We start from the raw sequence: 23,063 nt of genomic DNA, 5'->3' as shown, positions 1-23,063 counted from the left end.
GTCAGATTTGAGAGTCTAGAACCATCAAATGTTTGGCATTTTATCTAAAAAAAAAAAAAGACTGTTAACAGTTAATCAGTTAGTTATTAGTTAAGTATTTGCATTTGTCTATACTTGGGCTTCAATATCTTGTAATCACTTTTAAAGAAAGTCTCTCAATATAAATAAAGTAAATATTTGTCCTTTTTATCCACTAAATCATGAGTCATTCCACCTTATATGACAAATAAATGTTAATAGTCATTGCAAGATGCAAGCAAGATGTGAGCTGCAATAAACCAGATTGATCTTTTAAGTAAAACAAATCCTATAAGAGGACTTTTGTGAAACTAGTTGAATCTTCATTTTCTCTCTGTCTCTCTATGTCACTCTCTCCTCTTGGTTAAAATAGAGTCCTACAGGATAAAAGGATGAGGGTGTGTTCTTGATTTGGTGCCCTCTTAACCCCTCTGTGTTCTCATGCGTCACAGGTGGGTCAGGGAGTTCCTCAACGATGAGAACAGAGGTCTCGACGTCCTGGTGGAGTACCTCTCCTTCGCCCAGTGTGCTGTCATGTGAGTACTTTTAAACAAGTACACATTATACACGCACACATCTTTCCTGACTGTAGCCAAAAAGCCTTTCCTGAGGAGCTCGGTTGGGCAGTGGATTCAGCTGCTGGGTTAACACGTCGTGTCCTGTGCGGGGCCTGTAATAAGCCGCTCGTGCATCTAAAAATGTGCTCTTGGCAAATCGCACTCTTTGGATGTGTTTGTATGCCTTTTTGCATACTTGGCAGACTGAATGTGTTTCTGGATAGATGCTATGTGGTGAAGCGCTGAGCTATACATTGCCTGAATGGGAAAGAACCTCTGTGCTGAGCTTTTATCATGCAGCTTGACGACAGTTCTTGTGATAACCCCTGGCTCTCTACCAAGCTGCCTCGCTGACCTAACCTCCCCCGTACCCCTCCTCTACACCCCTTGTGCGTCCATGTTGGCTTGTCTGTCTGTCTATCTGTATGTGGCCCAGGTTGGATTTTGAGGGGCTGGAGAATGGGGAGGATGGTTTCTTGGACAAGGCTAAATCTTGGAGCAGGTCCATAGAGGATCTGCACCACACCCAACCCTTCTGCAACACACTGGTGCGCTCTGCCCGCCAGTCTGTCCTCCGGTACGTATTGCTAAGCTTCCCTGCTGGTACCTATCCCTGTTAGTGCCTCGCTCTGCTAACCTCGAATGCTACAAACATGTATTAGCATGCAAGTCTCTTATTTGTTTCAGGACGATGCCTGAATGAGTTATTATAGGTTTGCTGACCTCTTTCTTGACCTTAAGGCTCTGAACAAAGTTAGATGACAAGCTGCATCAGAGATAAATACTAAAAATCTTTGACCTTTTTGTGCTATGAGTCTTTGTTAATGCCCCCCCTCATCTGTCCAGATGTGCATCTGCAGCGTCTTCAGATGAGAGCCAGCTGTGAGCTGCAGCACATGTTGGACAGTTTTCTTCATCACTAAGCCACACGCAGACAGACACAAGATGTAAAGTCTGATAGGAGTAAAAGTAAAACAACTTTAGACTAAAATTACTGCTCAATTTGTAGTATAGTATAGTCTAGTATATTTGTAGTATAATTTTATGTACCATGAAGTAATTACATTAGAAAATGTATATGATTCAGAAATGCTGGATCATGAGACACTTTAAAAGCCATATATAAACTGCACATGGAAAATAATACTAAGTACACATGATAACTGGGCATTATAGTTACATAACAGCTTTCTGTTAGTTTGCATAGACCTCATTCTGTTGTCAGAAGCAAGGAAACCATGCTTCTCCCATGATGCATCTGTGACCTCAAAAGCCATCTAAGTTTTTTTCTGTCAGACCTTGTTCTCTGTAATTTTCCCCCTTGCCTCTCTCTCTATGTGACAACATTTTAAACAAGAGTCAGATAAACTCCAAAAATAAGTGAAACAAGCAATGGTAAAAAATCAAAATTTAAAGTGAAACACAGAGTTTAACTGCTGAATCCAGATAATAACTTCTGCCATCTGTTGCAGCTATGGCACGGTTTCCAACAGCAAAACCATCAAGAACTCCCGTCTCGTGAGCCAAAAAGATGATGTGCATGTGTGCATCATGTGCTTGAGAGCAATCATGAATTATCAGGTAACACTGAGACACAGTGTGAGGATTATGTGTTTCCTGTGCAGTCAAGTGCTCGATATATTCTTAGTTTTTTTCTGACCACATCCTGTTCTCTCTCTGTGTCTGTCTTCTTAATGCAGTACGGCTTCAATATGGTCATGTCTCACGCGCACGCAGTCAATGAAATTGCTCTCAGCTTGAACAATAAGAACTCACGGTAAGAACCTAGGCCCCCCGTGTCCATAGATGCAGGGCTGGGTCAAACAAAAGGGGAAACCCTGCAGCCAGTTCATATGATATGCTTTGCATTCTCCATGGGGCTCAGCTTCTCTCTGAAGTTGTAGATCAGAGGCGTATATACAGGCTGTTAGAGGAATGTTTACTAAAGGGAGATTAGTGGTAAACCACTGGGGCTGATCACTTCATAATGAAGGCCGGGAGCGTAAACACTTAAAAGCTGTAAAGACCTGCCGTGGCTTCAGACTTCAGTATTGATTATAGATTTCAGCCCCTGTATTTTGATGTATTTGCATTCATTTTGAGAACATACATTGTGGTAGTGTAGATAGGGGTGTAAAAAAACATTCATACACTTAAGTTTTTCTGTATTGTATTTTGTGACACTGTATTGATTTTTAATTACTAGTTCACATGCAAAGATTCCTGTCAGTTGTTCATTTTGTATTGTGTTTAAGCCCCTGACAGCTAGATAATAGTGTTGTAATTTATCAGACATTTGACTCTTTCACTTCAACACAACAACTTATTGCTACAGTCTTAGAAATCAGGGTTCTTTTTGAAGAGCTGAAAATCTACCGTTTGCTTCTGAGAAACACTTTTTTAAAGAAAGGATTCTTCAAGGCTTCTGTGTTGACTAGAAAAAGTCATAGTATTGTTGAAAGTATGGGCATTTAAAGACCCTCACACTCAAATATTCAAATGTTTTTTTCTTTTATGTATATCTATTTGGAATCCCCTTATTCAATTTATTTTACTTTGATTTCTACCTCTAGTTGATATTTTCACCATCGTTTTATGCCATACAGCCCTATATGCCCTGCCAAAATTATATTTTTTGTTTTTTGTTTACGGGTGCTGATGAGTTGGTTTTTTTGTGTTTGGTTCTAATTTGGAGCCGAGTTTTAGTTCCCAACCCTACTGCACCACTGTGAACCATGAGTGCTGTTGGTTGTACTGAACCACAGCAGCCCAGTTCGTTAAGAGACTCATGAAGGCAACTTGACATGGTTCCTTTGACCCCAGGCTGCCACGTTAAACAAAAAAAATCATGATTGCTGTGATTAATGTAGTCAGTTACTAATATAGTCAATTACCATTTTTTAACTAAGAACCCAGTGTTGTGATAAAACGTAAACGTTTTTAATCAGACTTTAAGCATATGTCTCCTTTTATAATATGATGGTTTTTCTAAAATTAGATTGAAAAAAAAAATGCAATGTATCGCAGTATATTGAATAACCCCTGTAACCCCTGTAACCCCTATATCGTGATACATGTTGTATAACCAGATTCTTGCAAACACAGCTCTAGTAGATAGTATAAATATTGTGCTTTTCACCTTTTAATTTGAGAGCTAGTGTTTGTGGTTGATTTTCATCCAGGTATGTCTTAATGAGTGTCTCCTGTACTTCCAGGACGAAAGCCTTGGTCCTTGAGCTGCTGGCTGCCGTCTGTCTAGTCCGAGGAGGTCACGAGATCATCCTCTCAGCATTTGACAACTTCAAAGAGGTGCCCAAAGCAATGTTTTAATGACACTTGAACCATTATCAGCTAAAGTTGCACTGTTTATATTTGGCTAACACTGTGACGTGCTAAAAAAAATCTGACAATAATTAACTAGCCAGCATTCCTACATCACTGGTGTGCATGAGGGCATAAAGGGCCAGTGTAGAGGAATGAAGTGGAGGAGCTCTTGGAGATTTCATGTCTGCTGAGGGCGCAAGCAAACCCTACGGTGGCCTGTCTGAGGTCATAAGTCTCATTAAGAAACCAGATGTGAGCTAACCTTGAACAATGATAAAGATCAACTCCCTGATGGGAGCCAGTGGACCACAAAGGTTTGCTTAGCCTCTTGGTTTCTGCCTGCACACTCATCTAAACACCGGAACGAGACGATTGCCTCACAGTCAAAAAGCCCCTGAGAGACTCAAGAGCTAATCAACCCACCAGTCAAAACAAGATGGTGTTTCTGTAGTGGTATTTTTTTTTTAAATGATACATCAATAAAAGGTGACAGGTCTTTGAAATCTCCCAAAAAGGCCACCTATGGTGTTCAGCCACAGCTGCAGAGTAATCAAGTATTAGGTTCACAGCTGCTTCCAGTGAGGATTATCAGGGGTTGTTTTTACAGTACTAGAAAATAGAATGAAAAAGCATTTTGTTTTCTTTCTCCAGTGTATTTTTGTGTAGGAATTTGTCTAAAAAATCTGTCTCATATCTTAATCTTTCGCTGGCTTCCCTTCCCATGAATTATGATCACGAGAAGAGATTGTTGTTACAAATGGAAGAAGCCTTCTTCTGTTTATATACAGCTAAGCTCATGTTTGATCCTGTAATGTGTTTCATCATAACAAAATCCACTATTATGCTGTAATGTCACATGAATTAATATAATACAGTAGATACACAGAGGACTTAAGATGACCTCTGAGTGTTGTTTTTGATTTCTATATTTGAAATGTATTTTTTTTAGCACTAACTCAAGAAAACAGGGCAACTTGCATAGATAGAGGATATATGATCTCATTGAGAAGTAGAAATAGATAATATAATAAGTAGTAAATTATGGGGTAAAAGGAAAGTTGAAGGAAAAAAAGACAATAGTTATTTTCCTCTGAAATACAGTGTTAGGGAAAGCCCATACCATTGGTTCCCATTTCTTCATAAAACCCTCTCTTTTCATTTTTAGCTTAAGAACAACAAGTGCAGGTTTCAGAGTTTATACTCAAAACAGTCTTAATTGTTTTTATAATATTTTGCCAATGCTTGAGGAATTTTGGGAAGTCTCAAAAGATAAAGGAAAACTCCCCTACCACGTCACAATCCACATTATATTTAAACATAAGAAAATAAGTTTTAAAAACAAATAATTTTTGACCTTTTATTCAGACTCTCTACATGTTAAGCTGCTTGTTATTCTATGCTTTGTTCATAGACTGTATAAAAAAATGAAATCAACTGCAACGTCTCCCATTGGTTTGTGGACTCCCGTTTTGAAGTCTCTAGTTTGGCATTTTGGTTGTAGCCTTTTATTCTTTTTTGAGCCAGAAGTGACCATATTTAGGCAAGAGGCTGGAGCTGTGGAGGAGCGAGGGGTGGATCTGACTTTAAGCCAAGGATGTTAAGCAACCTTGCCATTAATTATACATACCCTTAAGCCTTGATAAAATATAAACAAGTTGGATATATGAAAATTCACTCCTTGTACAGTTGTCATTAATGGGGATTTTTTTTAGTTTTGTTTTCTTTTTTGTTTGTTTTTGCTTCTAAGTTGGGCATGTGAGTCTGTGGAAATTGACTGGCTCCCGGAGCCAGCCTCAAGAGACCATTCAGGGAACTGCAGTTTTTAGTGTTTTTAGTGCTTCATTTTTCAGCTCTGAAAGTCATTTGGCTCAGCTTTCAATGTTTCATACCAAATTTCAACTGAAACAAAAATATAATAAATTCCTTATTAAAAATGATTTTGTAAGTCATCGCTAATTATCTTTTGCATTTAAGGTGTGTAAGGAGAAGCATCGCTTTGAGAGACTAATGGATTACTTCCGAAGCGAGGAGGGAAACATTGACTACATGGTAAGATTTGTATCGCAGATGAATTTGTTCTTTTGTGAACATGTCTATCTATCCATCAGATTATATATACTTGGATCTAAATCTGTCTGTGTCTGTTGTCCAGGTTGCCTGCATGCAGTTCATCAACATTGTAGTCCACTCAGTCGAAGACATGAACTTCAGGGTCCATCTGCAGTACGAATTCACCAAGCTGGGCCTGGATGATTACCTGGAGGTAAGGTGACGATGCCGTGGTTAAGGAGGACAATGCAAATAAATACCCTCAAACTGAGACTATTGGTACTGAGGGTGTAGAATATCACTAATACTGATTTATTTTCCCTCATGCCAGAAATGTAAACACACGGAGAGTGACAAGCTGTCGGTGCAGATCCAGGCCTACCTGGACAACGTGTTTGACGTGGGTGGTCTGCTGGAAGATGCGGAGACAAAGAATGCAGCTCTGGAGAAGGTGGAGGAGCTGGAGGAGCACCTGTCCCATGTGAGTGCACCACCCAGTCTGGACCACCAACACAGCTACCTTGGCTCGTTTATGAGATTGTTGTGGTTCACCAGCCATGTACTTAACTCTGCTGTTTCTACGCGGTGATTAGGAATCTACTCTGTGTTTGCATTTCACAAGTGGTTCAGAATAATGACGAGGTGGAGAACTCTGGAAAATACTGTGCGTAAAACAAGCTTAATATTGTTCTCATGTTGGCTCATTCTTTCTGGGCAGTTGCCCTCATAACCCACGCTGATGTGCAAAGACCTTCTTCACATAGAAAGGTTGTGGGCAGCCCTGACATCACTCGAGGAATTTCATAACAAACTCTGCTCTCAGGGGTCAGGAATGATGGGGGAGGATGAGGGTGAAGAATCTGCTGTGAATTCCTGAGCAACATGTGTAATCTGTCCGAAATCAAAACTAAAAGCTGTGTCATGCTCCTGCTGCGTCATGCGGCTGGGTATATCTTATTTCTTATTGATGATGCACAGTGTACAGGGGAGATTGGGGAGGGGAGGGGGAACTGGGAAAGATGCCCGTGCTGTGGATCAATTCTTTCTCTCATCTCTCTGTTGTTGTCTTCCCCAGGTGACGGAGAAGCTGCTGGAGGTTGAGAATGAAACAATGATGAAAGTAGCTGATCTAGAGAAGCTGCTCCTTCAGAAAGATAAGGACCTGCATGCAATACGGGTAAGCCGACAGTCATGATGGTGTAATTTTGCTTTGCCTGCCTCGCATCAGAAAGGCTTCACTTTTTATGTCAGATCTGTTTCTAGCTTGAAGCTAAATTGCTGTGATAGCAAATTGGGTCAGCAGGAAACAGGATGTTTCTTTGGCATGTAGTCATTGTTTTGTGCCCTTTATCGCCCCCTGGTGACTGTGCAGGAGACGTATGAGTCGACCAACACCCAGATCAACACCCTGAGGAGGGTGCTCAAGGAGAAGGATGCTGCCTTCCAGAGGCACTTCAACATCGAGAGGCGGCTGCTGGAGCTTGAACAGCAAGGCACCATTCGTTTGCACAAGAAGGCTGATGGAGACATTGCCATCGAGCCGCTGGGTGTCAGTGGTGGAGGTGGTGGTGGCCTTGGGATCCCGCTGGGTGACATTACACAGCTGTCTTTGGGTTCAGCAGCTGGGTTAACCGAACTCGGTGGGCCAGACGCCAGTTTACCACCAGCCAGTGAAGCCCCTCCACCTCCTCCTCCACCTCCACCGCCTCCTCCTCCTCTTCCCTCTGCCCCAGGTGATAGACCATGAATCACAGTGATTATGTCCAGTGACACATATATGTAAAAGTTGACTTTTTTTTTTTTAACTAAAGTCCCACAGAGAAGGTCTATTTTCTGTTCCCCTTCTTTGTTCATTCGTGCCAAGCCAGGTGATGGGTTGCATCAGTGTGTTTCTACCACAGACAGGAAAGGGAAATACAAGTTGTTTCCTTTGTGTGTGAGTGTGAAGGCAGACTGTCAGACAAACACTACCAATCATTTTCAGCTCTTTTTGCAACTTTATTTAACCAGGAAAGGGCTTCACTAAGATTAAAAATCTCTTTTTCAGGACTGTCAATAACATCACCACATAGAATGTAAAACACAGATGTTACAAAACATATAATACAGACTTATCATGAATAAAATGTAGTGATAATAATAAAGGGTCAGAATATGTAGAGGATCAAAGTGATTTCATAACATTGATAAAATGACACCAAAATATCAATACATAAAATGAATAATTAAAATCCTAAAAATGTATTTTTGTCAAAATGTTCCAGAAAAAAAGCATTTTAATATTATCTTTTACATTAATTACAGGCCAGAGTGTACCAGTCCCACCACCTCCACCTCCTCTCGCTCCACCTCTTCCAGATGCTTCTCCATCAGTTATCCTGAGTGTGGGTCTCTCAGGTTAGAGCCAACAGAAACTCACATTACTGTGATGCATTTTTGTATTTATTTGCTTGATATTACATTGTCTGTGATCGAGCAAAAGGTAACACTTTTATATATTTTATTTAATTCTTGACTTCAGCAATCAGAATCAAGAAACCCATCAAGACCAAGTTCCGCCTGCCTGTGTTTAACTGGACGGCCCTGAAGCCCAATCAGATCAACGGCACAGTCTTCAACGAGATTGATGATGAACGTGTGCTTGAAGTGAGAAAAAATAACAAACTAAAAATTTCCTGAAAACTTCAGCATCATTTAGTAGCCATGACTAAATATGCAACAATGTTTTTAAAAAAGAACATCGTGATGTATTATTCACTATAACATGTGGCAGCAATGAGTCCTAAAACCCAGAAATTAGTTAACATTTTTACATCTCTGGTTCCCTCCTCTGATAGTCAGTGGGATTTTTAATCAAGTTTTGGTTAGATGCCTGAGATAATGTCTGTGCTTAACACAAGTTAAAGAAATTTTGTGTTTTCTTCTATGGCATAAAATATGTCTCAAAATACTACAGTCATTAAGTTTTAAGCTTTTATGTGTTAGAAAAGGTGGTCACTAACAAGTGGCGTAATGAGACTACAGAGCGCGATCACGCCGCACATGGCTTAGTGGTAGTGACGTTAATGTCATACGACTTTGTTGCAGTTTGTTTGGGGCCTAATGTTAGTTTTTTACTTCTGGTGATTGCATATACGCATCAAAAATAGTGAAAGTGGTGTTCATTTATGAAGATTATCTTACTGAAGATAATGTGTAAGTACAATAAAAGTTTGTCTGCCACAGAACTTAATTTCTGCAATAATCCAAAGTCCAATGGAGAAATCATATAAACCTTTTGTTGAGGGAACCAGGGTGATATTAAAGTCTGGGCTGGAAAAAAAATGTTTGTTTAAGCTTAAAAGCCCAAGTAAATTTGCTTAATCCTGATTGGTGGGTGGAAATACATGACATCACCTTTTTGTTTTTACAGTTAAGCTCCACCCACTTCAGATGAGTGAGAAGAGCACAAAGAAACAAAACAAAAATACAGATATCTCTCATATGAAGTACCCAAAACTGTTCTAACTAGCAGAAAACAGTGTTCATGTAAAAGCTCATCACTCAAAGTACAGTAGAAGGTAGATTTATTGGCCATTTTTTAAACCAAGTTTAAAAAACAAAATTACTTTTGTCCTTGATCCTGCTACAAGGTGATTGAGAAAATGTGGGTTTAATTTAAGTTCAGAAGATGTCAATTAACTGTCACTTGTGTACAGGAGCTGGATCTGGAGAGATTTGAAGAGCTGTTTAAGACCAGAGCCCAGGGTCCAGTTGTGGATCTTTCCTGCACAAAGAGCAAAGTAGCCCAGAAGGCAGTAAACAAAGTCACCCTTCTGGACGCCAATCGCTCCAAGAATCTAGCCATCACACTGCGAAAGGCTAACAAGACCACAGAAGAGATCTGCAAAGCAATAGAGAAGTACGTCCTTTTCCTGGACTTGAAGTATTCTTAAAACAATAGACAGAGCAAATAATCACAAATTTTATGTTTTGTTCACTCAGGTTTGACCTCAAGGCCTTACCCGTGGACTTTGTGGAGTGCCTGATGCGTTTCCTACCCACAGACGCTGAGGTAAAGGTGCTGCGTCAGTACGAGCGTGAGAGGCGTCCACTGGACCAGCTGGCTGAGGAAGATCGCTTCATGTTGTTTTTCAGCAAGATCGAAAGGCTCACGCAGAGAATGAACATCATCACCTTTGTGGGGAACTTTGCTGACAACATTAACATGCTTACACCTCAGCTCAATGCCGTCATCGCTGCTTCTGGCTCAGTAAAATCCGCACCAAAGTTGAAAAGAGTGCTCGAGGTAAGAAGCGTTTTATTTGACAGATATTGTCATAGCAGCAGTGTTTCTGTTGTTTACAATTATTTATTTATTCTTATGATTTACATGTAGATCATCTTAGCCTTGGGAAACTACATGAACAGCAGCAAGCGAGGCTGCGTTTATGGCTTCAAATTACAAAGTCTTGATCTGGTGAGTATTACTTTGTGGAATCTGGAGACATTTTTCAAGTGCTCAGTTTATCCCCATACCAATCTGCGCAAAAATATCCCACACAGTTTATTTGTTTTTACTGATATTCACTCCTATTGCTCCACAGCTGCTGGACACAAAGTCTACAGACAGAAAGATGACGTTGCTTCACTACATCGCTCTTATTTTGAAAGAGAAGTACCCTGAACTGGCCAACTTCTACAACGAACTGCACTTTGTGGATAAAGCTGCGGCAGGTGAGCTAAGACAAAGCGTTACGAAGACATGTTAATAGAAATGTCACCTATGTTCAGTTAACAGTTCAGTAGGTGACTTTTATGAAACATTTTTTTTTGTCATATTTGTTGACACTTTTTATATGTGTCATATGTTTATATGTATCAAATGATACCAGTAATCATCACTGTAGCTTTAAAACAACATCCCAGTACAGCCTCTTAAAGATGGAAAAGCCAGCTGGCAATGAACACAATAAAAAAAAAATTACACAGACTTTAATGGCATCGCAATTAACAAGGTTACGCTGAAAGCACTAAGTGGTATATAATTAAACAAATTTCCCTATTCACTGTGTGCAAAAGTATCTTTGGAAAATGTGCTGCTGGATGTTCGAGAGCTGGGGAAAGGCATGGACCTGATCCGGAGAGAGTGCAGTCTTCATGACCATTCAGTCCTGAAAGGCTTCGTTCAGGCCAGTGACCCACAGCTGGACAAGCTGCAGAAGGACGCCAAGACAGCAGAGGTATCCAACACTGTCCTCACCTCCTAACCTCAAAGAGAAAAAAATGAAAATAGACATGAGGCAAACCTCTGTCCCAGATACAGCTCACTGACCTCTAACACACAAACCAATCATGACTCGACACTGTTTACACACATTGCTTCCACTCTGGCACTGTCCTTCCCGATTCTAGGAAGCCTTCAACAATGTGGTGAACTACTTCGGAGAGAGTGCCAAGACGACTCCACCCTCGGTGTTCTTCCCTGTGTTTGTGCGTTTTATCAAGGCCTACAAGGTGAGGACAACAAGTAGCATCTGTGTATCTTTCGTCACTTCTGCACTGACAGTGTATAGCTTTCTCTCCTGGTCAAGCGGGGAGTTCCCTGGTTTCAGACTTGGATGTTGTCAGTCTCAGTCAGAGCAGAGCAGAGCAGGGCAGAGCTTTGGCTGCCTCTGTGCCACAGGACGTGGCGCATAGTCCAGGGCCAAATAACAGGAAAGGCCAGCTGGGTCTGACTCCAGAGCTGCAGCTGTGGTGTTTAGACTGGTTCTTCCCCCTCCCTCTCCCCCTCTTTCCCTCATCCCCTTTACCCCCGGACAGCCTCGCCCTGCCCCACCACACAGCACACTTCCTGAGATTGTTCTCAGTCTGGATTTATGGGATCTGCTTAAGGAAATGTGCAACACAAGGATTTCTTTGTATGTGTGTGTGTGTGTGTGTGTGTGTCTGTCTGTCTGTGTATAAGTGACTTAAAGATATAGTTCAACTTTCAGGAAATACGCTTGTTATGGTCCAGGGGAGTGATGTATATTTAAAAACCCGGAGAGGAATATGAGGAATTGGTTTGAAACGTAACATGAAATAATTAACCAAATAAATTTGAAATCACAACATTTCTTATATTAGCTTGGCAACAATATACAGCAGAAATGACTTGTGTTCTGGCAGAGGGTTAGATGAGAAGTTTGATACCACTTCTTTGTCTGTCCTTTAAAGGAATACTTCACCATCACAATGACCATTTGCATATTAATTACTCATCCAGTATTACATTAAATTTGTGAAGAAAACTTTATTTTTCTTGCATGTCTCCATTATTAATGAAGAATCCCAAAACAGATTATAATTGATGACTTAAAGTCATATACAAGTCTTGTTTATCCAGTCTTATACATGGTACTTCCAAAACACATGCATTTTTGCTAAAACCTTACTATTTATAACTTATCTTAAAGTGAAACTTCTATCATTGCCTCAATCAGTTAATTTGTTTTTGTTATTGTGTGAGTTTGGTGTTTTAAATGGTTAATTCAGATTCACCAAGTCACACAGTAACACAAAGAAACTATTGATCATGGCAGTGGTATACCAGCAGCTCCCATATTTAGTGACTCAAAATTACTGGTTTTTTCAGGTGAGTCTGTCTTAAGAAATATCATAGAACATTTACACTTTAAGTTCAGTTTCCTGTCAGAAAGGTATGTTTGACTGGGAAGCACTGTGGGTACTGTACTGAGCCTACATCTGGATGAATGACACTTGGATTATACTGCATGAGTTGTGTTAGAGTTTGTAAACAGATAATCAAGACCCCCACAAAACATCTTCGATTCCTGTCTAGATGTAAACCATCTGGTTCGATAATATTTGAAAAGTCTAAAAGAGCTGCACGAGTACATTTTTTTTAGACCACCATTCAAGCTTACCAGGCACTCATTTGGAAGCCGCCTTCGTTCGGCTGCCGTTAATTTCTACTACGCATGCTCTATGGGCCAGTTGATCCGGGTATTTTATTTTACACGTTTCTAAACCCGGAAAACAGCTTTTTCTCCTTTCTGCGCCGGCGCCAAGCATGCGCAGCTCTCATACGAATGCACGAGGCCCCGCCCCCATGGCCGTATGTATCCAGACTTCACAATAACACATCCATGGTTTGATGACGGTGAACGCGAGAGCACAGTGCTTCTACTATCGGTAAATAATAGACCGCTGACGAACGTTATTCACATTTAGTGCTTTAAAACATGCAATGCATAGGTTGTCTCCTGTTACCGACATTTGGACGTTGTGCCATTGCACAGAGAGAGCGAAAGAAAACTGAATCTTAAAATTGGTGAGTTGCCATAGTGCTATCGCTGTTAGCACGCTGTTATTGTTGATTTAGCCCTGGTGGTGCTCTGAGTAAAGGTTAGCCATGTTATTTAACTGCTGTTGTGAGCCACACATTGCAAAGAGGGTGTTTTGTATTATGCTATGCCCTGTGACTGCAATGTGTTGCTAGAACCGGTGTTAGTGGCTACCGCTAGCTTCCTTAGCCTAGCGGCTACCGCTAGCGTCCTTAGCCTAGCGGCTACCGCTAGCTTCTTTAGCCAAGCGGCTAATGTTAGCTCCTTTAGCCTAGCAGCTACCGCTAGTTCTTTAGCCTAGCGGCTAACGCTAACTCCTTTAGCACAGTGAAGGGCAACCATCCCTCCTGTTCCAAGTTGGGTTGACATCGCTTTGGTGGAGTCTCTGGTTGTCTCTGCTGACGTGATTCCTGATTGCTGTACCGCTTATGATCAACGGGGCTTACCTGTCCGCTATACCTGGTCCCACCCTGATCTCAGGGGAAAACAGACAGCTGATTTCAGCATCAGGGAAGTCATTTTCCAAATAGAGTGTGGAGAAAAGACTCCGCCGATTATAAGTAACGAATTGCCTGAGCTATCACTTTTGTTGTGTGAATGGAGTAAGTTAGAGCTAAAAAATATATATCTTGTACAGAAGATGACAAGATTGGGAACGGATTTCTTTGGCATTGAAAGAACTCTTGTCCTTGTTGGAACCCTATTCTATAGGCCCAGAATGGCAGCTGAGGTAGAACAAAAAGTTAAAACTTGTGTTTTCATTTATTTCTGCCCATTAGTCTACAAGTACCTCCTGTTAAGTCCCTATAGTCTCCTGAGTTATTCCACTCTACTATGCCTGTAACTGTTCCTGCAAAGATCCCACTACATATGCAAATGGTTATTTCGGGAATGAAGAGTTATTTGAAATACAAGCAACCAATTAGCTTAGTTTAGTATACATACTTGAAATGGCTAGTCTGTTTTTATTTCAAAGGTAAGCTAATTTGCTGTCGTCTGTAGCATAATATTAACATGTAAGGTAACATAATCTTCTCATCTAACTTTTAGCTAGAAAGCAAATATGTATAATTACCAAAACGTCCAGCTATTACTTTAAAGCATATTTAGTGTATGAATGTATAAAGTAGTTGTGTGTGTGTGTGTGTGTGTGTGTGTGTGTGTGTGTGTTTGAAAGGTTAAAATTAGAAGACAGGAAGAGAGAAAAAAATCATTTCTAATGATTGGTTACGTTCATCAAAGTGTGTGTGTCTTTGTGTGTGTGTCCTGTTTATTTTCCCCTTTTGACCTGTTTTCTCCATCCTTAAAGGAGCACACAAGTGTATTGACTTGGATTTATTTGAGCTCCATGTTCTTGTGGCAGACTGGTCAAGTGTTTCTCTTTTCAACAGGATGCAGTGGAAGAAAACGAACAGAGGAAAAAGCAGGAGGAAGCAATGAGAGAAAAGTTACTGGCTCAGGAGGCTAAACAGCATGACCCCAAGGTACAGTGCCTGCGACGGAGCTAGATGAAACCTATCAGATGTTTACTCAGTGCTAAATAAAGCTGCCAAAAAGCACAGTGAACAGCACAAATATCCTCTCTGCTGCTTCAGGTCCAGGCCCAAAAGAAGAGGCAGCAGCAGCAGGAGCTGATCGCAGAGCTACGCAAGCGGCAAGCCAAAGACCACCGGCCAGTGTACGAGGGCAAGGACGGCACTATTGAGGATATCATTACAGGTGGGCCAGAAAGCACCCTTAAAAGACCCCATGTGGGTGCCAGCAGTCCCGGTCGTCGCAAGTCAAAGATGACTGTGGTCATACACTGCTCGGCTCCTTTGAAGTGCACCTTGTGCTACGTAGTCCAGACACCTCCACATCTGGAGCACAGCACATAGCAGCACAGCAGCCTCTAGTTATTCTATGACGTGCTGTCTAGCTAGAAATCTACAACACTACAGCTGTTAAGCCTCAATATGTGGGTGATTTGATTCAAAGTGAAATTTGATATGTAGGATCTTTTAATGACAGGTTCCTCCTTTAAAGACAATGAGTAGATACTTTATGTCATTATAGTATTTTTTTAAAAGTATTCTGATGATGGTTTTTATTTGAAGAAAACTAAGACAATCCCAGTGAAAAATGGTTAAAGATTATATTCTACAACGTCTTCCTAAAATTTACAACTGGCAGTTGTCAAAGTCAGACATTTCAATCCTACCTAAAGGGGCTTTAATTAGAGAAAAAAACAGTATCTGCAGCCTCAGAATAGCACATAAGCTAACAGATGTTTATGTCTCGAGTGTTAATCAGTGCTTAAATGTGAGTAATGTAAATGTACCATCAACGTAATTTTTAATAATCTTAATAATGCTTCTGTGTAACCACGATCAGAGCTGTTAACTACTTCCAAGACATGTTCAGTGTTACCTAATCTGTTAATGCTTCAATTTTAAGTCCCCTTATTTTGCATTTAAAAGCCATATACAGAAATTCAATAAGTAGCTTATAACACAATTAAATGTGGTTATATAAAGCTATTATGATATTATTAAAGGAATACTTCCTCCACAAACTGACCACTTAGTCATGTCATGTTACCTTGAATTTGTGAAGAAAACCTTGCTTTTTGTATTTATCGTCTCCAGCTCCAGTTGGCATTGATGGGAACACTCAGGTGAACGTGCTAATTTCAGCTCCTTTGCTGCCAATATGTCACCACTAATTAGTCTGTCTCCACCAAAGCAGCTCTTAAATATCGATCCAAACTAGTCTGCGCCAAGTTTGAAAAAGACTGAATAAGTAAGAGATATATAAAGAAAAGTAACCACCATAAAGTTTTCACAGACCTATATCCATGCTGCTGTCTACTGTTTACCAACCTGTTCTCCAGCTTATCTGTGATATAAAATTTGACACACCAAAAAAAACATAAAAACAAAACCTTACGCACAGAAAGGTCTGCTACAGAGCCATGTACACAGCTCTGCTCTGCTGGCAATGGGAAAGAAATCTAAAGCCTACATTTAGCAGGTGTTCCCGTGTTATACTATTGTTGGTGGCAAAAAAGATTTTGGATTATACTGCACGAGTTGTGTGAGTTTGCAAAGTTTGTTTTGATATAGTTTTGCTATTGTTAAACATGATTCCCATCAATCAATAATCAATATGTTGGCCGTTTTCCTTGGAGCCATACAAGAAAAACAATTTTCTTTACAAATTCAAGGTGACACAGCGTGACTTACAGATTTCCAAATGGTTAGTTTCCGGGTAAAGTACTTCTGTAAGTGTTAGTTAATGTATTTCTCAGCAATTATAATTAATATGAAGATGTATTTCACTCTAGCTGTTTTTTGTATCATTTTGTTCATACACCAGCCTACACTTATAGGTGCACACAGAAGGAAGTAAAGTCGTAGACAATACATTAATAAACACTTAAATCTGCATACAACTACATTATAGTGTGTCACAAAACCTTTAGTGTTTCTATAATGCTTAAAAATGCAAAATCGGGGGACTTGGAGTAAAATGTTGTCCTTAATCTAATTTAAAAACCTCCTGAGGGTTTTACCAGGTTTGCCTCCACAGATCTGTGTCACATAAAAAAAGCACAGGTTCATCACAGTCTCCTTAAAGACATCTTGAGGTGGTCCAGTGTTTTATTACCCCTGAAGGACAGCAGTGTCTCAGGTGTGACCTGTTCTCTCTCCCTCACCCTCCTCCCCCAGTACTGAAGAGCGTGCCCTTCACAGCCCGCACTGCTAAACGCGGCTCACGGTTCTTCTGTGAAGCCAACCTCTGTGACGACGCCAACTGCTAGCCCCTCCCCCCTAATGCCAAGGTTGTCCAGGTGTCTCTCGTACGCCTCCTGACCCCACTGTGCATGCAGCATGATCCCTGTCACCCAACCCCACCACTACAACCACTGTGAACTAACTTTGGGCCGTCATTTGGTTGTTTGTGTTCTACGTCAGAGCACTCCTATCAGGTGTCTGGTGATAGGAGTCAGCCAAACCTCTTTGCCTGATATAAATCTCTATGGGAAAAAAAGTTGTACAACATGTCAACATATTTTGTGTGTGAAAAATATGTTGTACTCAAAGTACAATCGGCCATGACTATGAATAAGGTATCATTTGTGCATGACACATTTAAAAGGCTGTGCATTATTATAGCATATTTTTTTCTAGAAGCTGAATTGAACATTCGTAACATAAAGAGGTTTGGCGTATTTACTGGTTTTATCAACAATGCCTTGTTCCATGAAACTAACTTGTTTGGTGTTGGTTTCCGGCTAACATGTGACTCTTCTTTCCTCAACCACCACTGTTCATTCTACCCCCCTCTTCCAGCTGAAAAGAAGATTAATGACAGTATTTCCCACTCCTAAGAGAGGGTAAGGAAGGTAGCCTGGCTGAAACCCGGCCCGCTTGGCCCTCGAGCTCCTGTGTGCTGCTACAGTGATGTCAGCTGCTTCGGCTAGTGCTTTGGATGCAAAGAAAGAACAAAAAAAATGGCTTTACAGCACTGAGATTTGCTTTACAACACTATAGTCAGAAAACAAGGTTACTGAAGATTAATTCAGGGTGTTACAGTTTATATTTTTAGAGAAATTCAATATTATGGAAGCCCATTGCCACCCGCGTGATGATAAAGAAAGACACTATAGTCGTATATAAGTCGTTTTAATGAGAAACGTCTTTGAAATAATTACATAGTTTCTCAAAATTATGATTTACTTGCTGTAACTCAAAATTATGAGAAACTTGCTTTAAATAATGACTTATCTCACAAATAACAACTTAGTATCTCAAAAATAATGACTTGGGTATTTAAGATAATGACTCAGTATCTCAATATAATGGAAAATGTCATAATTATGAACTTTCTAAAAATAATGTATTTCAAAATAACAACTTAGCATCTCAAAATATTGAATTACTTATCTAAAATAATGACTTAGTATCTCTAAAGATAATTGAAAAAACGTTCTAAAAATAATGATAACTTTATCAAAATAAGTTAGAATCTCAAAATAATAAGGAACTTAAAAAAAGACTTACCTATCTCAAAACAATAAACTTTCTCAAATTGACTTATTTCAAAATAATAATGGCTTATCATCATTTCTCATTATTTTAGGACAAGTATTTCTAGAAAGTTCATCTTCATTTTATGATACTGTGTATTTATTTGAGAAAGTTGCGCATTGAGATACAAAGCCATTATTTTAAATAAGTAATACATTGTTTTCAGAAAATTTGTCATATTTTGAGATACTAACATTGTTTTCCAAAAGCCCCTCAGTATTTCAAGAGAAAAAAACTAAGTCATTATTTTGAGGTTCTCAGTCATTATTTCAATAAAGTTTCTTACTATAATAACTGACGGGACTTTTTTTTTTCATCACAATGGTGGAAGTGGTCCTCCATACAACATTACTTTCCCCAACAGCGTTCAAAACATGAATCACTTATTCAGTTTTCCTAGTCTTTGCCTAAGAGAAGAAGCTTTTGTGGTATTTTAAGAACATCGTTGTTCAGTTTTAATGCTTACCCGTACCCTTAAAATCATTGTCATTATAACCATCACCATTATGATCATCATCCTGACCCTCTCCTATTATTTGTTGCATGTTGTCCAGTGTTCATTTACCTCTCACTTGTCAAAAACGTCCGCCATGTTTTGTCTTTGCTAACTGTTGTCCGCGGTGTGCTGAACAGCTATTTGGTCAACAGGCTCTAAAAAAGCACAGTCAGTCAGATATACATGAACACAATCTGTATCCAAACTTTTCTTCTCAACAGAGCCGAGAGGTTTCATTTTACTTCAGGCGTAGCCAGCTTGATTGTTGCTCATCACTTTGTAGAGCTTGTTGACCATTGTACCGTAACTGTAATAATGATGGCTACTTTTCTTCTTCTGCTGCATTATTACTGTGATAGAGATGTGTTAACAACATTCCCAAAGCCTTGAATTTCACTGCTTTGTGTATCACTTCTACCAGTTCAAATGCAAGGTTATGGGAATGTGTCATTTAATGTTAAGCCTTTGCCCTTATTTGCTAATTTTCCATTTCTAATACACAGTTAACAAAGTTTAACTGCAGGAGCTATTGCAGATTTTTTTAGAGCTCTTTGACTGAAATATACAAATACACACTCAGTTGCCAGTTTAGTAGCTACACTTAGCTGAAACTAATGCATTCTGATGCAACATTTCTGAAAGATCTACCTAATGAAAAATTCAAACTTGTATATTGTTAAATGAACAAAAATTACAAGGGCAGTCATTGCCATCGTAAGTAAAGCTTTATTTATATAGCACTCTTTAAAACATGCAGTTACAAAGCACTTCACAAACACATGTACACAAACTTAAGATAAATGAGTGAATTAATTAATCAATTTTAAATGAATTACAACATGGAAAACAGTACAATGAGAGACAGACAAGACCCCCAAAAAACCCAGAAAAACAAAAACAGAAAAACCTTACACAGTGAGTGCAACTCACTATAAAGGTGGGTTTTTAGTAGTAGGTCTAAAACAGTCTGTGGACTCAACAAAACATGGACAAAGGCTTTGTCCTGGTCATCGTCTCTCTCTACCCCCCTCATGCTTTACCTGTCCTGTCACGTCAATGGTTGAGTAGAATAGGATAGAAATACTTTATTAATCCTGTGAGATATCCCTTTGTGGTAATGGTTAAACATAAGCTAAAAATCTAAATCAAACTATGTACAGTTATAATACTTGTAATGTGTTAGTATGCCAATATATGAATATATGACCATGAAATTAGTAGTTTTATCAGTACTGATATTATTTCTACATATATATTTTCCCTTTACAGTACAGAGAATACATCTGAGAAATGGTGAAAAATTATTGTGATTGAACTTTTATTATCTAATATATGATAGAATAAGATAAAATGTGACATTTTTGTCACTAACTTTCTATAGTAGGCGCACTGAAAAGGCATATTATTTAAAAACGCAGCAATAATTTAAGCGCAACATACTTAAACAGAATGGCAGAGATAGCTCACTCAGGCTGAATTAAGTACAAGTTTTCCTTAAGATATAGTGACCCATTATGTGCTCTGCCAAACAGTTTACCAGGATGTTTAAAGAATAATTTAATTGCGGTGTACAAAATAATACAAACGTGTATTGAGGTTTACATGATAAACTGGCAACTGAATGTGTGTCATCTACATTTATGGCTTAAACACATTCCTAGCTCTACAAAGTGATAAAGGGAAGTTAAAGTAAGTAGATTTGCGTATTGACCTCTGCGTCCTCTAACCTGTGTGTCCCCCTTGTCTTTCACCCCTCTCTCAATGCCTACTCACAGATCTCCGAAGCCAGCCTTTCCTGCGAGCTGACGCATTGATCCGGAGCGGTTGGAAGAGACCCTAAACCACTTATTCGTCACTTATACTCCCTTCCCCACCATAACCTCCCTCCCTGTGTCCTGATGGTCTGTCTCAACCCTGAGGCTGCAGATCACAAAGACTGAAAGGAGGGACAGGACAGAGCCCTTGTTATAGCTGGGTAATTTATTTATTTATGGAGGCCATTTACAGCCACTTTAAAGTGAGCAGGCATCATTACAGAAGCACAACGGGTTTCTCCTGTCTCACCGCAAACACAAGACTTTCCCTGCTCTGTTGTAATGGAGAAGCAGGCCAGTCGGACTACAAAACAGGTGAGGTGAGCTGAGGACTGGCGGACCACGAAGCAGGAAGAACTTTGCTCCTGCCAACATGTGGATCTTATTCCCAAAACCGTTAATTTCCTCAGATTATGCAGTCAAAGCAGGACTGAGACTGGGAGTCGGCCAGGCTCTGCTGCTGGGATATTCGCCTTGAAGAGACTTTGCAGAATTCTTCCTCCAAATAACAGAGAAGCTTCAATATTATTTTGAGACATTTGGGGACTGTATCCCTACTTTAACCCTGGTCAACACATTAAATCAAGACTTCATATTTACATTTCAATCGCATGTATTTTGGGAGGAAAGGACGCCAATTCTACTGGTTCTTTTGGAGAAGCTAGCCAAACCAAAATTTCTTAAATGTTTTGCTTAAGAAGTGCCTTTTTGTGTAAACAGTGTTATTTCTCAAGTCAGCCATAATTTGTTTATTTTACATCTTTCATTTGTTAAAGATTGTATTTTATATTGCCTTGTTCTGTAACAGTCTTATAATACTGACAACAATATGCAGACATTTTCCAGCTTTAAACTAAAGAGTAAGGGGAAGAACGATTTAAAGATTACTTTTATTTACCTCTCTAGTACATCAGTGGCTTCAAGCTCTTTTGATTGACATTTCTCTGTGCCTTGTCCAAGTAGTTTTTAAAACCTGAATGTTATACGCCTTGACAACATTTCCTGTCACAATTTAAGTGACATTTTGGGAAGTGACAAATGTATGAAGAAGATTTCATGTGGACTGCTGATTAAGGGCCTGGAGGACAATAACCTGCTTTAGATGTGGTGATGGACGAAGGACATTTCCATTCCTGTTAAGTCTTATTTTTTAAGCTTATTTTGTATCTCCTCTGTTTTAATAGAGATAGAGACAAGTTTCTTCCTAACAGCTGTTGAAACTTAAATTGGCACAAAGGGAGCGATATACATCTTTACACTACTAAATTTGGCTCAACATTGTATGAGACACTATTCTTTAAGTATACATTTATATTAATGTACATTTAAATCAAGAAATTGACTTTTTAGAAGAATCGATTCATGATATTGTCTGTTGACTGAAAGATGACACTTCCTGTTTAATAAATAAGATGATTTATGTGATTATAAGACCAAAGACTGTTATTACAGCTCAAGAAACAGGTTGCAGTAACTTTTGCCCAGCAGATACACAGTGGGAGGAGGGAGCTGGTTATCGCTTTGGTAAGATGGAAAAACATGAAAAGAGCCTGCCACTGATTGATGCAGACAAAATCTGTAAGTACTGCAAAGTCAGGGAACACTGGTAATCTCAGTGTCCTCTTACGTTGAGTGGTAAAAGTGGGTTTGGTGATGCCAGTGTCAACTTTCCCTGTATTCTTTTTGTGAACAGGTGAGACCAGATGGAGACTGATTGCAACCTGAAAGAGGCTAATTTCTCAGTGTTTGTGTCGGACAGCCGCGTGTCACTGGTGGAAATTGACATTAATGTGCCGGCAAAATTTTGAGTGAGTTCTGTTCTCCTTTTTTCACAGTTAACAGCTACTGGGGATTTCACTCTGATGCGGGGCGTGGGGCTAAAGGTGTTGCCTGTGAGTCGGGCTGTGACAAAGGAAAAACTAGAATTACCACCTTGCGGCTGAAAAAGAGAACATTCTTTATGTACTTCTCCTCATCCTCTATGGGACATAAGGCTTCAATGAGCTCCTTCCATTGCATTCGGCCCTTAGCAGCATGTTGTGCCTTGTCCCACTGACAGGTTCATCTTTTCCATATTTTGAAGTACTTCCTGTGGACATTCCCTTTAATTTCAGTTAGTTAAAATAGTGATATCTCTTATCAATATGCGGTGAGTGTCATGGCACAAACTCTGTAGCCTTTACGTTGAGTGTTTTCAGCACCACCTTGTGGCAGTTTGATGTAATGATATTTTGAACACCAGATTGTTTCCTCAGTGGTCATTATGTGACTTACAGATCGGGAGGACAAGTAGTAAAAAGATCATAAGCTGCGGTCAAATACATATTTTTGCTTAGGAAGGTTCTTAACGGAGTGAGATGTACTGGAAGTATCTAAGTGGCTGCAGTGGCCGAAAAACCAGTAAA

General features: G+C 39.7%; 1 protein-coding gene and 1 long non-coding RNA gene across 6 annotated transcripts in view; one reads left to right on the top strand and one right to left on the bottom strand.

Moving 5' to 3' along the window:
* Positions 1–22,083, top strand: part of fmnl3 (formin-like 3) — a 46,937-nt gene extending 24,854 nt beyond the window's left edge. Inside the window, exons 5-26 of one of the 5 annotated variants that reach the window (XM_042490985.2) lie at positions 471–554; positions 1,012–1,152; positions 2,048–2,156; positions 2,276–2,352; positions 3,791–3,884; positions 5,874–5,948; positions 6,052–6,162; positions 6,280–6,429; positions 7,024–7,125; positions 7,321–7,681; positions 8,253–8,345; positions 8,470–8,594; positions 9,647–9,849; positions 9,933–10,236; positions 10,327–10,407; positions 10,535–10,664; positions 11,010–11,170; positions 11,343–11,444; positions 14,668–14,760; positions 14,872–14,995; positions 17,611–17,654; positions 20,620–22,083. In XM_042490985.2, the coding sequence (XP_042346919.2) occupies positions 471–554; positions 1,012–1,152; positions 2,048–2,156; positions 2,276–2,352; positions 3,791–3,884; positions 5,874–5,948; positions 6,052–6,162; positions 6,280–6,429; positions 7,024–7,125; positions 7,321–7,681; positions 8,253–8,345; positions 8,470–8,594; positions 9,647–9,849; positions 9,933–10,236; positions 10,327–10,407; positions 10,535–10,664; positions 11,010–11,170; positions 11,343–11,444; positions 14,668–14,760; positions 14,872–14,995; positions 17,611–17,648 (2,758 nt within the window). In that variant the 3' untranslated portion in view covers positions 17,649–17,654; positions 20,620–22,083. Of the gene's footprint in view, positions 1–470; positions 555–1,011; positions 1,153–2,047; positions 2,157–2,275; positions 2,353–3,790; positions 3,885–5,873; positions 5,949–6,051; positions 6,163–6,279; positions 6,430–7,023; positions 7,126–7,320; positions 7,682–8,252; positions 8,346–8,469; positions 8,595–9,646; positions 9,850–9,932; positions 10,237–10,326; positions 10,408–10,534; positions 10,665–11,009; positions 11,171–11,342; positions 11,445–14,667; positions 14,761–14,871; positions 14,996–16,986; positions 17,109–17,610; positions 17,655–20,619 lie in introns of all 5 variants that reach the window. The other 4 variants (XM_042490982.2, XM_042490983.2, XM_042490987.2 and 1 more) reach the window with 4 other exon arrangements.
* On the bottom strand, positions 10,907–11,599 carry LOC148188731 (uncharacterized). Its single transcript, XR_015777510.1, has 2 exons — positions 11,306–11,599; positions 10,907–11,193 (listed from the first exon to the last, which is right to left on the bottom strand). It is a non-coding gene; the product is annotated as an uncharacterized LOC148188731 (long non-coding RNA).
* Positions 22,084–23,063: the final 980 nt, after the last annotated feature.

This window comes from Plectropomus leopardus, chromosome 9 (assembly GCF_026936395.1).
Source record: "Plectropomus leopardus strain MGB_pleo_1.0 chromosome 9, ASM2693639v1, whole genome shotgun sequence".
In the NCBI taxonomy this organism is placed as follows: domain Eukaryota; kingdom Metazoa; phylum Chordata; class Actinopteri; order Perciformes; family Serranidae; genus Plectropomus; species Plectropomus leopardus.
This window is presented reverse-complemented; position numbering and strand designations above follow the sequence as displayed.